The sequence below is a fragment of the Mya arenaria genome, chromosome 3 (genome assembly GCF_026914265.1).
Source record: "Mya arenaria isolate MELC-2E11 chromosome 3, ASM2691426v1".
In the NCBI taxonomy this organism is placed as follows: domain Eukaryota; kingdom Metazoa; phylum Mollusca; class Bivalvia; order Myida; family Myidae; genus Mya; species Mya arenaria.
Window position 1 is genome coordinate 30298883 of NC_069124.1, and position 19723 is coordinate 30318605.

Genomic DNA, 19723 nt, shown 5'->3' on the forward strand with positions numbered 1-19723 from the left:
ACAACAAACATAATCTAGCCTAGGCCTCTGTGTCTTCGTGCTTGTTCTAGTATTAAATAAATATTCAGAAGTAACCGGCTACCAGCGATGTATCAACTCTAACAAGGAAACCATAATCCATTTAACAAATTTGAATGTTAAATCAGGAAGCAGGCATCAGATCATGCGGGCAGCATAAATAGAAGTGTTGCCAAGGAACATGGTGTTATTCTGAGCAAGAGATGCTTAAAGTTGCACTCTCACAGATTTGACAACTTTTTTTTCATTTACTGTATTGGAATAAACGTCTTTGCGTTGCTATCTGGAAACTAGTGATATAAGACTGATGACAAAATAACAGATCACAGTAATTAATATGTATGTTCGAAAATTGAAATTTTAAGGCAAAAAGCGTTACTAACGCTTTAAGATTAAAGAGTTTTTCGGCATCAAACATCAATTTTCAATTGTAAATATGAAAAACTGCGAGCTGATTCTTTGAAAACAGTCTTATACCACTTGTTCTCAGACATTTACGCAAAAATGTGCTCAGTCTAAAACAAATAATAAAAAAACTTGTAAAAACTGTCCATCTGTAAGAAAGCAGCTTTAAGAAACAATGTATGAAATTAAAAGGCATGTCTATGGCGTGTGAGACGTGGCAATATTTATGTGGCAAATGTCATATTTATGTTAAACTAGATTTCATACTTGTATTATATTTCAATATTGATATTCGTATTCTATATTGGATAATGTCATGTGTATATTCACTTATTTGAATGCATATTGTTAACAGTATCATCATCACAAAAGAGTTCCAGCAAATAAAATAATTATATTTATAATATACATTTTACTATACACTTGTATTTAGTTTAAATGAGGTAGGAGAAAAAGCATCTACCATTGCCGCTCGCGCAGGTTGTTCTGTGGAAACTCAGTCAACCTTGTTACCACAAAATGAGATGTTTTGAAATATAGATACCGCTTTGAGAGAACTTTTCTCATGAAAACTCCATGACATGTGCATATCTGAGAGGTCAAGGTCACAGGTGGAGATTAAACCCATCCTGCAACTATTGACAGTTCCTTATACAGGCAATTATTTCTTTAAGATTTCCCCCCGGCTGCTATTTCCAAATTTGGGATACTTTCAGACTGTAAATGATGACGTATTCCGGTCTGTTTATATATGCAATATCCCGTGTTAGAGTTGTTCTTGTTAAGAATCTTTTAAGAAATACATTGGGCCGATTGTTCGAACTTTGTTAAAGTTAACAACTTGATTAACGATATCCTTGTTAAAGGAGATGTTCTCCGTATGATGAAATAGCGGGAAAAAAAGAAAATTGTCGAAAACTGATATAAACTTGGCATCGATGTGTACAATACATTGAAACTTACTTACTGACGTACCACAAAGTTTACAATTTATTTAAGTTTAGCGGTTATTTCGTATTTTCCATCCAAAAAGATTACTGGGTATGTCTACCATGTAGAATTTATTCCTAATGCGTGATTGGCTAGTCGGTGTTATCACGTGATACTACCGAGGTATAGTTTAATAATGTCGCCCTATAAGAGTAAGCCTTCGTAGATCAGTAGATACGACGCTTGACTGCAATTTCGACAACACGGGTTCGAACCCGGTTTCCGACAAAAAAAATTTTTTGGTACTTTTTTACAATTACGATATCAAAGCGTAACACATTTTATTAGATAGTTGTCCTAAGATTCGTTACAGAAAAACAACATTTTTTTGGTGCCAATCTGGTGAACAGTCCCTTTAACATTAAAACGCGAACTATTTTATGATGTGCTTATATAAGAGATATAATCAAGTACAGAAGAAACAGTTGTCTGATTTTTGTGTATGTGAGAAATACAGTAGATAACAAGTGTATAAGTGTATACATAACACTTCCAGCGCATTATTAATTTTAAAGTTAACAATGATGACGTCAAATTTACAAAAATAAGTTCTGAACAATCGGTCCACTGTGTTTATTTTCCGTGACTGGAGCGGTGTCTAACACATAAGGAACATAGTACAATACCTGGTGAAAGGGACCAGTTTTTGCATTAACAGAGACATTTATAATATCGAAAACAATGACAAACGACATGTGTGTCATAAGCAACACATTATGTGTTTACAGAAAAATAAAATTTCTTATCGTAAAACAGTCAGAACCCTTAACATTAGTAAAACACATGCATTTGCTTTGAACTGAGGATGAGTAGAAAAATGTACCCATTCGGAACTACATGTAGTTTTTTTTCTTACGCACAAAAGAGTTCCTACGAACAAAAAAACTACTTTTTTCCTTACGCACAAAAGAATTCCTACGAACAAAAATACATTTTTTATTATATTTGGCTTTACTGAGGTGTGAGAAAAGCATCTACCATGGTCGCTCGTTTAAGATTCATCCAAACCTTTGGGCAGAGTGTTGTGCGAAAACTCGGTAAACCTCGTTTCCGCCCATAACTCTACCCTAGGGTTGGGAATTTGGAAAACTTTCAGACTGCAAATGATGACATGTTCCGCTCTGTTTAAATATACAATACACGGTGTTGGAGTTGGGCTAATAAAGATTATTTTAAGAAATACATTGTGTGTGTTTTTTTATGTCAGGAACGGTGTCTAACATGTTCTGGAACATAATATGATGTCTTGGGGAAAGGGACCAGTTGTTGCATTTACAACGCAGTTCATAGCATAAAAAAATATTGACAAGCGCCATGCGTGTCATTAGCAACACATTTTGGGTTTGCAAAGCTCACGGTAAGCTATATGCGGCATGTAGCTTACCTTGGGCTATATGCGTAACAGAGCCTCGCATATAGCGCACACGGAGTGAGCTTAAAGCTGCACTCTCACAGATCGACCATTTTGACAAATATTTTATTTCTTTATCTTGGTATGAGCCAATTTTTGTGTAAATGTCTAGAAACTAGTGATATAAGACTGATGACGAAAGATCAGCTCGCAGTTTTTCATATTTGCGTTCGAAAATTGATGTTTTATGGCGAAAAGCGTTACTAACTTCTAAAATGAGTTTTTCGGCATTTTTCCAAACACTTGAGATCTATTCTATTGTGAGTTATTTTATATGACTTAAGTTAGCCAAAATCAGCTGATTCTGAGACAAAAAATAATATAAAAGTCAAAACTGTCAATCTGTGAGAGTGCAGCTTTAATGAGGTATTTCCACGTATACTGTCTTCAAAACCATTATAACCTTCATAAGATTTATGTACCTATGGACTCACAATTTTAATAGTCACGATATGCTTCCCTGTAACGATAATGGCATTTTCTAATACGAGGAAATAGTTTGCCGGAACTTGTACAATAAATGGACGAATTGCACACACAAGACCATCTTTATAATGTTCATACTTAAAATTAAATTACACAATGATTTAAGACGATGTAAACTGTAGACATTTCTACACTGGCGACATAGGGTTTTGCTTGTAATTTTCTCACTATTTCCTTTATTGTAAATCGCTGTTAATTTAGAACCAGGCCCATAAATCTCAGAATAACTAGTCAAATTTCAATCTCAACCTTCCCTTAGTTTTCCACAAACGAGTATAATATGTTCAACATTTTGTAGGCTTATTTTCCCATAGAATGTATTACAAGAATACCATTTTGACGTAGCGTCAAAACTCGCTATGTCGGGCCCGCGGGAGCTACTTCGAGATAACCGAAATACAAAATAGCATAACGAAACCCAAAACATTCGAGATATCAGAGTTCGACATAGCGAGTTTTTACTTTATTTTAAAGTAATAAGTCACGTGTTTACTGATATTGCTGCTGCTGCTGATGATGATAATGATGCTAATTCTGTAACTACCGATTAGAAGTAGGTAAACTAGGGACACTACGTATTTTTTAACGGATGATGATGATGATGATGATGATGATGATGATGATGATGATGATGATGATGATGATGATGATGAAAATGTTGTTGATGATGATGATGATGATGATGATGATGATGACGATGATGATAATAATGATGGTGATGCTGCTGCTCCTGCTTCTGCTGCTGCTGCTGCTGATGATGATGATGATAAATGATGTTGCTACTGGTGCTGATTATGATAATGATGATGTTCATTCGGTCTTAATACGGGAGTGAGAACGGGACTCTTTTGAGAGAGAGAAAACAGCTTCTTGTTACAACGCAAGCACATATTCGAGGTAAAGTCTTAACGCCTTCGAAACTTATTCATAGAAAGAACACGCCGTTTGTTTTCTCGTGTGTGTTTTCAGGATTAGCCCAGAGCCAAAATGGACCTCATTTAGCACTCGCGTGTATTATCAAACATATATCAGGGCGTGGGAAATTTGATAATCGTTTCAGGGCTTATCAGTCGAAGGGTACCGCTCTTTTGAATTTGATAAAGAAAATCTATTTCATCTTGTTATATGATACACGAGTGTTATTTTTTCCTTACACCAAAGATTTAAAAGCAGCAAAATAAATTATTGTAAGGCTACTTTTCAAGTAGAATTACCATAGTTAATTTATCGATCTGAGAGTATATATATCATGACTGGTCATTCAATAACTCATTTTCTGAAATCAGTTATTTAAAGAAAACAGCAGAATAAACTACAGCGCCCGTCGGTTTTACTTGTTGTTTGGTGTGTGTGGGGGGACAAGGCGAACAAGGGGCATAACTCAACAGACAAGTCAGAGGCATAGTACGACTGTTGTAGTATGTGTACCAAGTAATATTTGAATGTATTGAATGGTGTTTGAGTAAGTGCCAAGGTTGAAGTATTTACACGTCGACGACAACGCCGTAGCCGGCGACAACGCTACAGCCGGGTAATAGCCGCAACCAGTGACAACGCCGTGACCGGAGACAACGCTGAAGCGGGGTCAACCCTGCAGCCGACGACAACACCCCAGCCTACGCAGCCAATTTCTGTTCGTGGAATACGAAAAACGGTAAACTGCTAAGAGGCAAACTGTATTTCCATTCCCATATTAGAAATAAATAAATAGCAAACAACCAAACAATAACTCGACACTGGGAATCATGTCGTTGAATATTATATTATGTGATGCACTATATTTCCTGAAAAGAATCAAGCAATTTTCATGTCCCTACAGATCTTTTAAAATATTGATCAGCACATATTAAGATCAGTTTTACATGTACCGCCGGTATTCCACCTTTATTTTCCTTCATGGACATTCCTTTACTCCTTACATTCAATTAAAAAATACGCCACTAAAGCATTTTATTGATTTAAATTTTGTATAGAACATTTATCGACCGATGTCTGAATGAAGAAACATATCATATATCTCCTTCCCATTTCACTCCTTTCTCTACCGATTTGACTCTCTTATCTTATCTGCCTAACTACTCTCTCCATATCCCTACCCTCTCGTACCCCCCCCCCCCCCGCTCTCTTCCTCTTCTCCCCTATCACCTTAGCTCACCATACCCCCTCTTCCCTTCCAATACATTTGCCCCCTATCCATCTATCTCCCAACCAATCATTTTAACTGTGCCCTTTATCTTCCTACTAATTCATTTACCACCCTATCCCCTCTCCCTACCAATCCATTAACAACCCTACCCACACCCCTCTCCCTACCAATCCATTTACCATCCTACCCCCTACTTCCCTATCAATCTTTTGACCACCATACGCCATAAGTCCCTATCAATATATTTACCACCCTATCCCTTCTCCTCTCCCTACCAATCCATTTACCCCCTTACCCCCTAATTCCCTATCAATCTATTTACCACCCTCCCCCCCTACCAATCCATTTACCACTATACCCTTTTTTCAATACCAATCCATTTTCCAACCTACCCTCCTATCTCCCATTTACCATCCTACCCTTTATCTCCCTACCAATCCATTTATCATACTACCATTTATCTCCCTACCACTGTTTTAACCACCCTACCCACATCTCCCAACCAATTCATTTACTATCCTACCCCCTATCAATCTATTTAATTTCCTTCCCCTCTCTCCCTTCCAAATCATTTACCACCCTTCCCCCTCTCAGTCTACCGATCCATTTGCCAACCTATCCTCCTCTCTCCCATTCACCATCCTACCCTTTATCTCCCTACCAATAAATTTACCATCCTACCCATAAGTCCTTATCAATCTATTTACCACCCTCCCTTCCTCTTTCCCTTCCAAATCATTTACCACCCTTCTCTCACTCTTTCCCTACCAATCCATTTACTACCCTACCCCCTCACCCCCTTCCAATCCATTTATCACCCTGCCCTCTCTCTCTCTCTCACTCTCCCAACAAATCCATTAACCACCCTATCCCCTCACTTCCTACCAATCGATTTATCACTCTCCCCTTTCACTCCCTTCAAATCTATTTACCAACTTACCCCCTCACTCCCTACCAATCCATTTATCACCCTTCACTCTCTCTCCCTACCAATCAATTTACCACCCTACCCTCTCTCTCTCTACCAATCCATTTACCACCCTACCCCCTCACTCCCTAATAATTCATTTACCACCCTACCCCTCTCTCTCGCTAGCAATTCATTTACCACCCTACCCCCTCTCTCCCTACCAATCAATTTACCACCCTACCCCCTCTCTCCCTAGCAATTCATTTACCACCCTACCCCCTCTCTCGCTAGCAATTCATACACCACCCTTCCGCCTCTCTCGCTAGCAATACATTCACCACCCAACTCCCTCTCTCTCCCATCCACCTCTTCTCTACCATATTCCCTCCCTCACAATTCACTGTATTAAATACGAATGTGTCTGCTCTGTTGCGTTCGCATTCGTTCACTCAATCCCATGTCGCTATCTACTTCCTTTACTTCCAGCTCATCTTCTATCTTCGTATGCCGATCCAATGCAATCACACCACACAGTTAGTTTACATTATTTTGGTAGAAACCAAGAATAGTAGCCTGACGTCACTTCCGATTTTTAACACTGAGCCCATGTTTGAATCAAACTTAAAATGTTGTAAGGTGTGTTTGCAAACATGTTTTCATTTACTAGTATCACAAACCGATGAAACCGCCACCGGTAGGGGTTTCGATAGTTTCAAAAACCGGTTTCGGTTTTTGTTAAAAAACCCCGATAAAACTGGATTTGGATTTATTTGAAACTGTAATAACAAATACACAGTTCGTGAAACCGATATAAAACCGAAACCAGTTTATTACTAACAAAAACGCCCTTAACCTTTGGTGACAAACATTAACTAAATGATCGATTAATAATAACAAAACACCTCCGAATGAAAGACCCTGCTCCTAAATAATCCTTCAACTATAGAAGTAATGAGGTATTCTTTTTCTGAGAACTTCTTATCAGTACAGCTGCTCAACTGTTTCAAAAATATAAATACTGGCACAAGGATATAATGATGGATAAAAAAGCGTATGAAGACAAATGTTCTGTAAGCAGCCATAACACTTTAGATAATGGGAAGACAACCTGTTAAACCGGCCCGCTTGATTAGACGAAATAACTCGATTAAAAGTATGATAACATACACCTATTGTTTTATAGAAACATTACTAGTACTGTGATATTCAGTTCTGACAAAAACATCGTAACTGGAAGGTATCGACATGCATGTGTGTTGGAGCACAATATTCACACTTTTTTTGAAATACTTGATCACGAAATTCCCAATCATGTGGCCTTGTTAATGTAGCATGGAGGTCGCATACACAAGCACATTTTTTTCCTTTCCTATTTGTCATCATTTTTGGAATGTATCATCTTTATCATTTTAACCTATATGTTAATATAAATCTATTATCATAATTGACGATGAAATAATTTTAAATAGAAGTATAAAGAAAATGTAAATGTATCATCATCATCATCATCATCATCATCATCATCATCATCATCATCATCAACATCACCACAACCACCACCACCGACACCATCATCATCATCATCATCATCACCACCACCACCACCACCACCACCACCATCACCATCATCCCCACCAACACCATAACCACCACCACCACCACCATCATCATCATCATCATCACCACCACAACCATCCTCCTCCTCACCATCATCATCATCACCACCACCACCACCACCACCATCACCATCATCACCACCAACACCATAACCACCACAACCACCACCACCATCACCATCATCATCATCATCACCACCACCACAACCATCCTCATCCTCATCATCATCATCATCATCGACGTTTGACTTAAAAGCCCATTAGCGACTGCTTTGATGCAATCAGATATTAAAATAAAAAAGTTTCGATCAGGTGTGAGGGTAATGTGAGAAGCTTTCAAAGGGGCTTGTTTAACCTGCTAGTTCATTGTTTATTCATAAATATTATCAAATCTTTTGTTCAGAGCAGAGCCTGCTGATTTAAAAAAAGGTATGGGTTGAATAAAAAATCTCCAGAAAACTAATCAAAACTAAAATAATCGATGGGAAATGTGTTCATTGACACAATCGTAAAAAAAATGCTCGTTGAAAAAGTAATATTACAGAAATATATTGTGAAAAATGATACTTGTGCAAATTGCCCTACCGGGCACAAAATTTTGCCAATAATGTTATCACATGTTTGACAATTATGAATATTGTGAAATGTGATTTGTGAATAACGTGGTCTAACAAATGCCGCTTTATTCACGCATTTGTCGCATGAATGCCCGTTTGGATGCACTTTTGTGCCAGATTAAGTTCAATGGAAATTGCAAATGCCATACAGCATATACATTTGCAACTAAAATGATCATTCTCCACCAAAAAACAGTGGTGTACGTATAAGGAACAGGCGGACGCACGGGCGGACGTACTGATACAATAACATTTCTTGTTAATGTGTATTTTCTTTTTTGTATAAAATAGCGCCTGTAACGTGTATTTCCATGTGGGCTTTCAAAAGAAAACATTACCAATAAACTCCTAACCCTTCATTCGGAGCTCCTCGGCCATTTTTTCAAAAACAACCTCGGATGTATTTGGACGGTTTACACACTCAAAAAGTGGTACGTTTAAGTCCGCTGCAAATAGATCGCGTAGTAATCTTAATTAGCAGTTAAACTGTATGACTTAACTCTTGGGAATCTTAATTATGTTTGCAATAAAACACTTCACTGGCAATCAATTTAAACTGAGATCAATAAATACAACTCTTAAACACTACATTTAATGAATATTATTATTTAAAAAAATACGAACTACTTCAACTGATGTACCGGCATACATCCGAGGTTGTTTTCGATAAAATGGCCGAGGAGTTCCGAATGCTAACCATTAAGGACCCCCACCCTAAAAAACAACAACAACACACAAACACATACATACACCTAAACACCCCTAGGTTGGCCTGGACGGACAGACGGACAGGAGTAGATCATTAGACTCCCACTTTGCTGGGGGTAACAAATGAAACAACAATAATCAGAAACTGAAATATTTCGAATAGCAATTCATATACTGGCTGTTATTGTTTTTGTTTTTTTTGTTGTTGTTGTAAGTAATCAGGCTTTCAACGTCTTGAATTTAAAAGAAATCATGTGGTTCAATATCTTGCTAAATACACAATATCATCGCATTTCTTTTTCGAGAAAGAAATGAAATAATATGACACATTCTTCCTCAATAATTGACAATCATAGAATATGAAGGGTGTTCATGTTATTGTTTTAAGAACATTTTGTTAACGCATTAGATAATATTTCGCTACAAAAGGGAAGAAATATCATGGCATTTTTTTCGAGATCGAAATGAAATAATATGACACATTTCCCTTAATAATTGACTATCAACGCATATCAAGGCTGTTCGTGTTATTATTTTAAGAACATTCTATAAACACGTCAGTTCATGTTTCACTACAACAGGGGAGGTATATGATCTGTCAGAACGGGCTGGGAAAAGAAAATGACTGCACGTTTTTCATAACATTAAAATGATCTCCTGATAACACTGACATAAACTTCAACAACATGTTACCAGTTTAATTTCGTATGTTATGCGAAATATTTAAAGGGACTCGCTCTTGGTTTGTAAAATGCACTTTTTATTAGGTTATAAAGTATTGCAAATCATTACCAGTGTTAAAACTTAGCTTGAACCCTTCAGCAAATGTTTATATTTGCTCAAATATTGTCTTTGAGCACCACAGTTTGCAATCGCGCTTTAAACGGCATTTAGCGATTTCATTGTTGCTGATTGGTTGATTGACATTATCACGTGATATTACCAATGTATTCTAAAAAGGTCAAAATATCCATCTACAGATGTATTAGACTAGTTCTTATGACCTAATGGATAAAGGATCGTTTTTTCGATTTTGATTTTACCGGCTTGGGTTCGCACCCCACTTTAACAAAACTGTTTTTACTATAATTGTATTTTTTCTGCAATTCCTATAACATAGAGTAAAATAATGATAAAATAAGTGTTTTCAGATGCATATCTGGGAGAAAATATTTTTGGTCCAAAAGCATGAGCGAGTCCATTTAATTGCCTTTAACGAAAAGAAGTAAAATCACGTTTGAATAATCTAACAATTAAATGCAGATTGTACATGCATATAACAGTTCAGAGAAATTGTTTGAATTTTAGCTGTTACTGTTTCTTCTTTTTAAGAATCCAACAGAATACTGTCATATCGAAAATATAGTTTGATGACGGAAGATAAAGTCTACTAAACATATCGACAACAAACAAAATAAACGCGCATGTTAGTATAATTCTGCCTGACATCGACAGTATCTTGGACATTAAAAAACACCACATCAGAACATGTGCAAACGATGGTCCAGATATGAGATATGAGACTAGGTTTGGTTAAAGTCATTGGTACAGTTGTTTTTTTTCAAATTTCTAGCTACATATCACACTAATATATAGTCTAATATATACACATTTTATGGACAAAACATATACTTATAATCGTAACAGTATGTGACCACTTACCTCCGGTTAAAAATATCACAAGCAGGGAAAGATGGTACTGGACGTAATTCCCCATGATCTGTAAACGTTCGTTTTATCACTGATATTTATTTCCCCATAGAAGAACACCCAAAATCACACGAATTCAACTTATCCACGTAGATGTTTTATCCCCAATACATGAATAGACGTTTCCAAGAAATCGCCACGAATATATACACAATTCCTTAGATGCGCGTATTCCTCGTGTTCGGGTGGGCTGTAAGCCTGGAAGTAACAGCATAAAACCGAATAAATCATAGATAAACTAATTACACATGTAAATGAGACACCTTAAAAAGAAGTCGGAGTACAGCTCCTGGCGGAAATTCGCTACAAATTAGAAAAGCATTTTTCTAAGGATTTTTCTGTCCAAATAGCACGTGTTCTTCAACATTTCTGTCAAACAAGCAGACTATTGAATTCATTTCCTGAGCTTAATTATGCTGTATTTAGTTTGGAAGCCAGCAGTACGTTACTGTGATATTTGTGTGGCAGTACGGTATTTTAGTAATTAAATGAGCCCAATATTGGTTGATGAAAAAAAATTCTGTAAATTTTAATGCATTATCATGTTTAACTCGATTGACTTGAATGATAAAAACAAAAACAAATAAAAACCCATATGATTCAGGTACATATTAGAACAATATAATGGCTTTATAAATGTGTTTAAATCATTTGACTTTAAAGTTGCACTCTCACAGATATACCATTTTTACAACTTTTTTATTTTTTGTCTTGCAAACCAATGATAAAAGATTGTTGACAAAAAATCAGATCGCAGATTTTTATATTTCCGTTCGAAAAATTGTATTAATGGCTTAAATCGTTACTAACGGTTTAAGAAAACTGCACAAAACATCGATTTTTGAACTTAATTATTAAAATCTGCGATCTAATTTTTTTATCAGCAGTCTTATTTAACTGATGGATTTTCGCAAAAATTGGCTCGTTTCAAGACACGAAATAAAAAAAAGTTGTCAAAACGTTCAATCTGTGAGAGTGCAGCTTTTATGGTAAAAAACAACAGCAAAAAAGACCCATATGGTACAGATAAAAATGATTTAAAATATATTAGCCTTTATAAGTGTTTTTTTAAGTAATAGATACGTGGCCTATAATTCCTCAAGTAAAAAAACGCCAAAACATCGCTTATTTTTTATCTGTTACAGTACCTAAATCATCTGCATGTTTTTGTTTTGGTAATTTAAGGGTATTCGTGCAATTTGAGAACATGTATATCATCGAAATATAGAACTGACGGGAATAGATTGAATCGAACCCTTCCCTCTGAACATATGTTTAGACAGACCTTCAAAACACGTCAATTTACTCGATAAAGCAAACAAAATTCTTGAAATTAGGTTTTCTCCCAAGCATGGAATTGTGTTAACAAATAAATTATTAATGAAACCAGAAAGTACGTTTTTGTGCTGAAGTGGGTAGTTAGCTTAATTGTTAAAAGCAAGAAATTAACCTCCTGCTTTAAGCAATACTCCGAAAAAGAGGATCGTAAATTCTCTCTCGTTAAAACTTAAAACGGAATTTCTCCTGAACCATTTTTTCTGTTTCAAATAATGTTCTGATAATAAACATTATTTTAATTAAACCGTATCGCCATTTCGGTATCCCTGCATTTCAATGGCTAATTTAACTCTGGTGGAATTTCGCAGAAAATCAAAATTAAAAAAGCATTGGGAAGAGCAGTTGAACATATTTACTGAGCACGGTGAATGTATTAACAATCGAGGATTATATTGCTCTGGCAGGAAATGGGGAAATATTCATTAAAGCCAATTTTACGCACTAATAATAGTTTGGATTACGACATAGTAGGGCTTTTCATGAAGCGCAAAGATGTCGCTTGATTAGAAATATTGATTGCTCGTAGAACATGCATAATATTAATCATTTGCCTTGATTACGGACATTTAAAGTCGTCCTCTATCATCGAAAGTGCACGTATTGAGGGCAGCGAAAAGTCGCGATTTTCACAAAAGAACGTTAATGGATCACCGTGTTAGAATTTCCGGTTCGTCGGGAAAATATTTAGTGTCGCATATAGTACTTTCACGGAAACAACAATCTTCATTCATACCACGTATATAGATTATTTTATTTATGATAATTCAGAAATCATGTACGCGAATATTGATGACTACAGCGCTATCATGCAAGCAGTTTTTATACCAACGACTAATATTTTATTAGTAGCATGTCGACAAAATGAAATATTTGTTCGGTATGAAAATTACATTCCAATAAATTCCTGTTCATCTTAAATCAATCTGTCTTTAATACTCCTTAAGACGAACACAATAGAAACATATTTCATTTCATATATTTGTTCATGTCTCGGATTTTAAAAATTGAAAAAGTAGTAGACGCATGATGGTAAAAAAATATTTACACCAGAAATTCCGTACTTTTACAAAAGTACAAACAGGTGTTTACTACAGCAAGGATCTTATCTTTTTTATTCGAAAATAATCATTATGATATCTGTGCCACTATAACACTTACCTATATATCTCTGTGAGACTTGAGCCAAAACACCACGGTTGATTACAGTTCCATTATACTTACATCTGAAACAAGGAAATTAATTTTAAATTTACAACTTTAACAAATTGAAAACGAAACAGACTTTCATTATTTTTTTTAAAATTGAAAATCATTTAACGTTTTTAAAATTATCTTAATTTGTAAAGCTTTTGAGAAACACTTAAATTTCTACTCATACATTACATAATAACATTTTAAGGAAAAAAGTATAAAAATGCTCCGAAATGATTTAAAAAACAAATCAAAATCCATTATTTGAATATCCAATGTTTGTCTCCTATACTTTTTTATCCTCATTATAAATTAATTCGAAAACAAACAATTAAACAAACAACAACAACAAACAAACAACAACAGCAATTACCATGCAACTGAATTATTTGTCTTCAAAAAAGGAACGCACATTAATGTTTATATCCAAATTCACCAATTCGACGCGGGAAGCGTCCGCAACTGTTCCTAATCGGTTTTGACTTCCAGAAATTGCCACAAAATGCATAGAAATTATGTATAATTTTACCATTTATTTCCGAAATCTGCTATAATTCAATAAAATTATTGAAAGAGCAATTTTCTCGTGCAATGTCCGTGCCCCGAGCCACTGCCTGTTAAATGAAGCGAAGGTTGCTCGCAAAGGCTTCGGCAGCGACAAGATCAGAAGACGGCCAATATCGACTATAGTAGTAAATATTTGCTGGGCAAACGTTCTTGATAGATCTGACAATATTTATCATATGGCCTTCTCTTTATTCTCTACATTGCTCCAATTAACCGAACGCGCTAATTCCATTAGGATTGAGGAATAATTTGAATAATTCTAATATTTTCAGTCATTCGGCACGCGTACAATCGACCAGGAAATGCTACCGGAACTTTAAATACAGTTTTGGACCGGTAGCTGAACACTGTACGCGACATATGACGTATATACTTTAAGCCTAAGGGTACATTCCGTAGACTAGACATCTGTCCAAAGCCAGCAAACTGGAAAAAGTGGCCATTTCTTAAAAAAGCACCTAAATCGTACAATTTGAATGAGATTGAAAGTGTTTGTACATTTAATTTAAACTGCACTCTAACAGATTGAGCGTTTTTACAACTTTTTTTGCCTTTGAATGAGCCATTTTTTTACGTAAATTCCTGGAAACCCATTGATATAAGAATGTTGATAAAAGATCGGCAGGTCGCATATTTCATATTTATGTTAAAATTGATGTTTTATGACTAAAAGCGTAAATAGAGCTTTAACGAAAAGGAAATTTTCGGCACGTTTACAAAACAAATGAGATCTGTTCTATTGTAAGTTATCTTATATGACTGAATTGAAGGCAAAATGTTAATGTACAAAATACCTGTCAATCTGCTTTAAGGAAGGATTATAATTAGTAGTAATTTGGGATAAACCATTCGCTTTTGTGTGTTTGGCCTAAAACAACTTCATAATAGGTTTCACGTGCAATTTCAGTTGAAATAATGAGCAAAAGTACCGACTACAATAATTTATTTCATGAACATTCTGGTTATGGGCAAGCAAATGATATGAGAAATACATCGGGTGACTAAAGGCATCAAAATTTTCTGATGATAACCATTTCTTTATCGACTTGATCAACTTGATCGATTTGCCCTTGGGCACGTAGACTTCTTTTCTGAAGTAACATTATAGTTAATAGTGCTATAAGATGACTAAATAATCTATTGGCCGGATTCCTAAAAAATACTATGCACATCCGCCCACCTCCGCTTTGAACGCGCAAATTAGCATATTTGCTATACGGACAGAATACAGATAGAGCGTTCCTGTAGATTTTTCAAATGCATAGAAGTCCAAAGTAGAGACAATAGTTTTAGAGCGGCGTATTCGTGGTTAACAAGTATTACAATACGTATTACAATAAGACTGTCAACTAAGGTGTCACAAGTAAGACCCTAGACTGCTAACCGTTTTTCGGGAAGAATGTTACACGGCGGCTGCGCGTGTCACTGCTATACAATTGCGTTCGTTAAAGAGCCAGGGAAGCTTACACGGCGGCTGCGCGTGTCACTGCTATACAATTGCGTTCGTTAAAGACCCAGGGACGCTTTACTTTGGCGCTCGTTAAGATCAGGGAAGCTTACACGGTGACAGCACCTGCCAGTGCTATACGCTAGCGTTTGTTTAAGAACCAGGGAAGCTTACACTGCGGCGGCGCATGTCAGTGATAAACACTGGCGTTCGTTAAAATCAGGGAAGCTTACACGGGTGCCACGCGTGTAATTGCTTTACACTGGCGTTCGTTAAGATCAGGGAAGCTTACACGGTGGCCGCGCGTGCCAGTGATATATACTGGCGTTCGTTAAAGAACAAGGGAAGCTAACACGGCGGCCATGCGTGTCACTGCTGTACACTGGCGTTCGTTAAAGAACCAGTGTAGCTTACGCGGCGGCCGCACGTGTTAGTGCTATTCACATGCGTTCGTTGAAGAACCGGGGAAGCTTACGTGGCGGCTGCGCGTGCCACTGCTCTACACATGCGTTCGTTGAAGAACCAGGGAAACTTACGCGGCGGCCGCGCGTGTCAGTGCTATACACTGGCGTTCGTTAAAGAACCAGGGAAACTTACGCGGCGGCCGCGCGTGTCAGTGCTATACACTGGCGTTCGTAAAAGAACCAGGGTAGCTTACGCGGCGGCCGCGCGCGTCAGTGCTATACACTGGCGTTCGTAAAAGAACCAGGGTAGCTTACGCGGCGGCCGCGCTTGTCAGTGTTAAACACATGCGTTCGTGAAAGAACCAGGAAAGCTTACGCGGCGGCCGCGCGTGCCACTGCTATACACATGCGTTCGTTAAAGAACCAGGGAAGCTTTCACGGCGGCCGCGCGTGTCAGTGCTATTCACTGGCGTTCGTTAAAGAACCAGTGAAACTTTCACGGCGGCCGCGCGTGTCAGTGCTATACACTGGCGTTCGTTAAAGAACCAGGGAAGCTTTCACGGCGGTCACGCGTGTCACTGCTATACACTGGCGGTCGTTAAATAACCAGAGTAGCTTACGCGGGGGCCGCGCGTGTCGGTGCTTTACATTGGCGTTCGTTAAAGAACCAGGGAAGCTTACGCGGCGGCCGTGCGTATCAGTGCTTTACACTGGTGGTCGTTGTAGAACCAAGGTAGCTCTAATCAGGGCTACACTCCTGCTGTCTACTATGCCACACAGCCTAACAAGATTGAATCTTTCATTAGAGCAGATGTACATGGATAGTCCTGTGGCATCGCGAAATAAACGTACAGTATTGTTGCATTCGCAGTAGTTTGATGGGAATTAACTCCTGCTTGGGTGTCATATGACCTGTCAAAAATAGTGGCATTTAACCTAAAATATTTTTTTCTTCAGGTTTATCAAAGGGGTCCCTTCTCTCAATGATCTAGCATACAATCACAATGAATGACTGCAGTTTTACAATGTCAGAAAACTTCGCAATGCCAAGTTATCTCTATATATCGGAAGAAGAAAAGTAATGTTTTCAGGTTAAATGCCACTGTTTTTACAGGTCATATGACACCAAAGCAGGAGTTCATTGTGGTTTTATTTTCTGTTTCTACACCAATTAGTTCGGTATGTAAGTCCAAAGAAACAGCAGCAAGCTGAATGACAAACGTACTTATCTGCTACAGAAATCTTGCCTAGAAAGAAAAGACGATCTTTTTTCTCCGGATCATTACAGATACGAATCACGGAGTTTTAAGAGCACACGCCAATATGCAATGGCGTAGCAATGCTGGGGGAAAGGATGTAAAGGTCTAGGTATGGGGAGTTACTCATTTCATACTGACAAATGGACTTAAGATGGCCCGATGACAGTCCGAGGAAAGCTCGACACTCAGAATGACAATCCAAGCTCCACCTTTATGAATGATAGTCCAAGGCAAGCTCGGCATTCAGAGTGACAGTCCGATGCAAGCTCGACATTAAGAATGATAGTCCGTCCAGGACAAGCTCGGTATTCAGAATGACAGTACGAGGCTAGCTCGACATTAAGAATGACAGTCAGAGGCTAGCTCGAAATTAAGAATGACAGTACAAGGCAAGCTCGACATTCAGAATGACAGTCCGAGGCCAGCTCGACATTCAAAATGACAGTCCGAGGCAAGTTCGACATTAAGAATGACAGTCCGAGGCAAGTTCGACATTCAGAATAACAGTCCGAGGCAAGCTCGACATTCAGAATGACAGTCCGAGGCAAGCTCGACATTCAGAATGACAGTCCGAGGCAAGCTCGACATTAAGAATGACAGTACGAGGCAAGCTCGACATTCAGAATGACAGTCCGAGGCAAGCCCGACATTCAGAATGACAGTACGAGGCGAGCTCGACATTAAGAATGACAGTCTGTGGCAAGCTCAACATTCAGAATGACAGTACGAGGCGAGCTCGACATTAAGAATGACAGTCTGTGGCAAGCCCGACATTCAGAATGACAGTACGAGGCGAGCTCGACATTAAGAATGACAGTCTGTAGCAAGCTCGACATTAGGAATGACAGTACGAGGCGAGCTCGACATTAAGAATGACAGTCTGTGGCAATCTCGATATTAGGAATGACAGTCCGAGGCAAGCCCGACATTCAGAATGACAGTCCGAGGCGAGCTCGACATTAAGAATGACAGTCTGTGGCAAGCTCGACATTAGGAATGACAGTCCGAGGCAAGCTCGACATTAGGAATGACAGCCTGTGGCAAGCTCGACATAAGGAATGACAGTCTGTGGCAAGCTCGACATTAGAAATGACCGTACGAGGCAAGCTCGACATTAGGAATGACAGTACGAGGGTCCGAGTCGAGCTCGACATTAGGAATGACAGTAAGAGGCAAGCTCGACATTAGGAATGACAGTACGAGGGTCCGAGTCGAGCTCGACATTAGAAATGACAGTACGAGGCAAGCTCGACATTAGGAATGACAGTCTGTGGCAAGCTCGACATTAGGAATGACAGTCTGTGACAAGCTTAACATTAGGAATGACAGTACGAGGCGAGCTCGACATTAAGAAAGACAGTACGAGGCAAGCTCGACATTAGGAATGACAGTCCGAGGCAAGCTCGACATTAGGAATGACAGTCTGTGGCAAGCTCGACATTAGGAATGACAGTCTGTGGCAAGCTCGACATTAGGAATGACAGTCTGTGGCAAGCTCGACATTAGTAATGACAGTCTGTGGCAAGCTCGACATTAAGAATGACAGTCTGTGGCAAGCTCGACATTAGGAATGACAGTCTGTGGCAAGCTCGACATTAGGAATGACAGTCCGAGGCGAGCTCGATATTAGGAATGACAGTCTGTGGCAAGCCCGACATTAGGAATGACAGCTCGAGGCGAGCTCGACATTAAGAATGACAGTCTGTGGCAAGCTCGACATTAGGAATGACAGTATGTGGCAAGCTCGACATTAGGAACGACGTTCTGTGGCAAGCTCGACATTAGGAATGACAGTACGAGGCGAGCTCGACATTGAGAATGACAGTACGAGGCAAGCTCGACATTAGGAATGACAGTCCGAGGCAAGCTCGACATTAGAAATGACAGTCCGAGGCAAGCTCGACATTAGGAATGACAGTCTGTGGCAAGCTCGACATTCAGAATGACAGTCCGAGGCAAGCCCGACATTCAGAATGACAGTACGAGGCGAGCTCGACATTAAGAATGACAGTCTGTGGCAAGCTCGACATTAGGAATGACAGTCCGAGGCAAGCTCGAGATTAAGAATGAAAGTCCGAGGCAAGCTCGACATTCAGAATGACAGTCCGAGGCAAGCTCGAGATTAAGAATGACAGTCCGAGACAAGCTCGACATTCAGAATGACAGTCCGAGGCAAGCCCGACATTCAGAATGACAGACCGAGGCGAGCTCGACATTAAGAATGACAGTCTGTGGCAAGCTCGACATTCAGAATGACAGTCCGAAGCAAACTCGACATTCAGAATGACAGTCCGAGGCCAGCTCGACATTCAGAATGACAGTACGTGGCAATCTCGACATTCTGAATGGCAGTCCAAGGCAAACTGATTGCTGATCGTTGGGTTTAACCAGCTGCATGCACTCTCCCGTCCACCCAACAATCTTCAGATACATACTTTTTTGCATAAATGAATTTGAATGTGCTCACGTTTGTTGAATACGTCAGGGAAACTCACACACT

At 38.5% G+C, this 19723-nt stretch overlaps 1 protein-coding gene across 8 annotated transcripts in view; it reads right to left on the reverse strand.

The window, feature by feature from the left end:
• The window catches only part of LOC128228062 (limbic system-associated membrane protein-like), a 77820-nt gene that overhangs the window by 39786 nt on the left and 18311 nt on the right, over positions 1-19723 (reverse strand). For 6 of the 8 annotated variants that reach the window (XM_052939128.1, XM_052939127.1, XM_052939120.1 and 3 more), the window contains exons 2-3: positions 13514-13578; positions 10970-11215 (exon numbers count right to left, since the gene is read on the reverse strand). In XM_052939128.1, the coding sequence (XP_052795088.1) occupies positions 10970-11024 (55 nt within the window). In that variant the 5' untranslated portion in view covers positions 11025-11215; positions 13514-13578. Of the gene's footprint in view, positions 1-10969; positions 11216-13513; positions 13579-13919; positions 13939-14075; positions 14169-19723 lie in introns of those variants that run through there. The other 2 variants (XM_052939124.1, XM_052939126.1) reach the window with 2 other exon arrangements.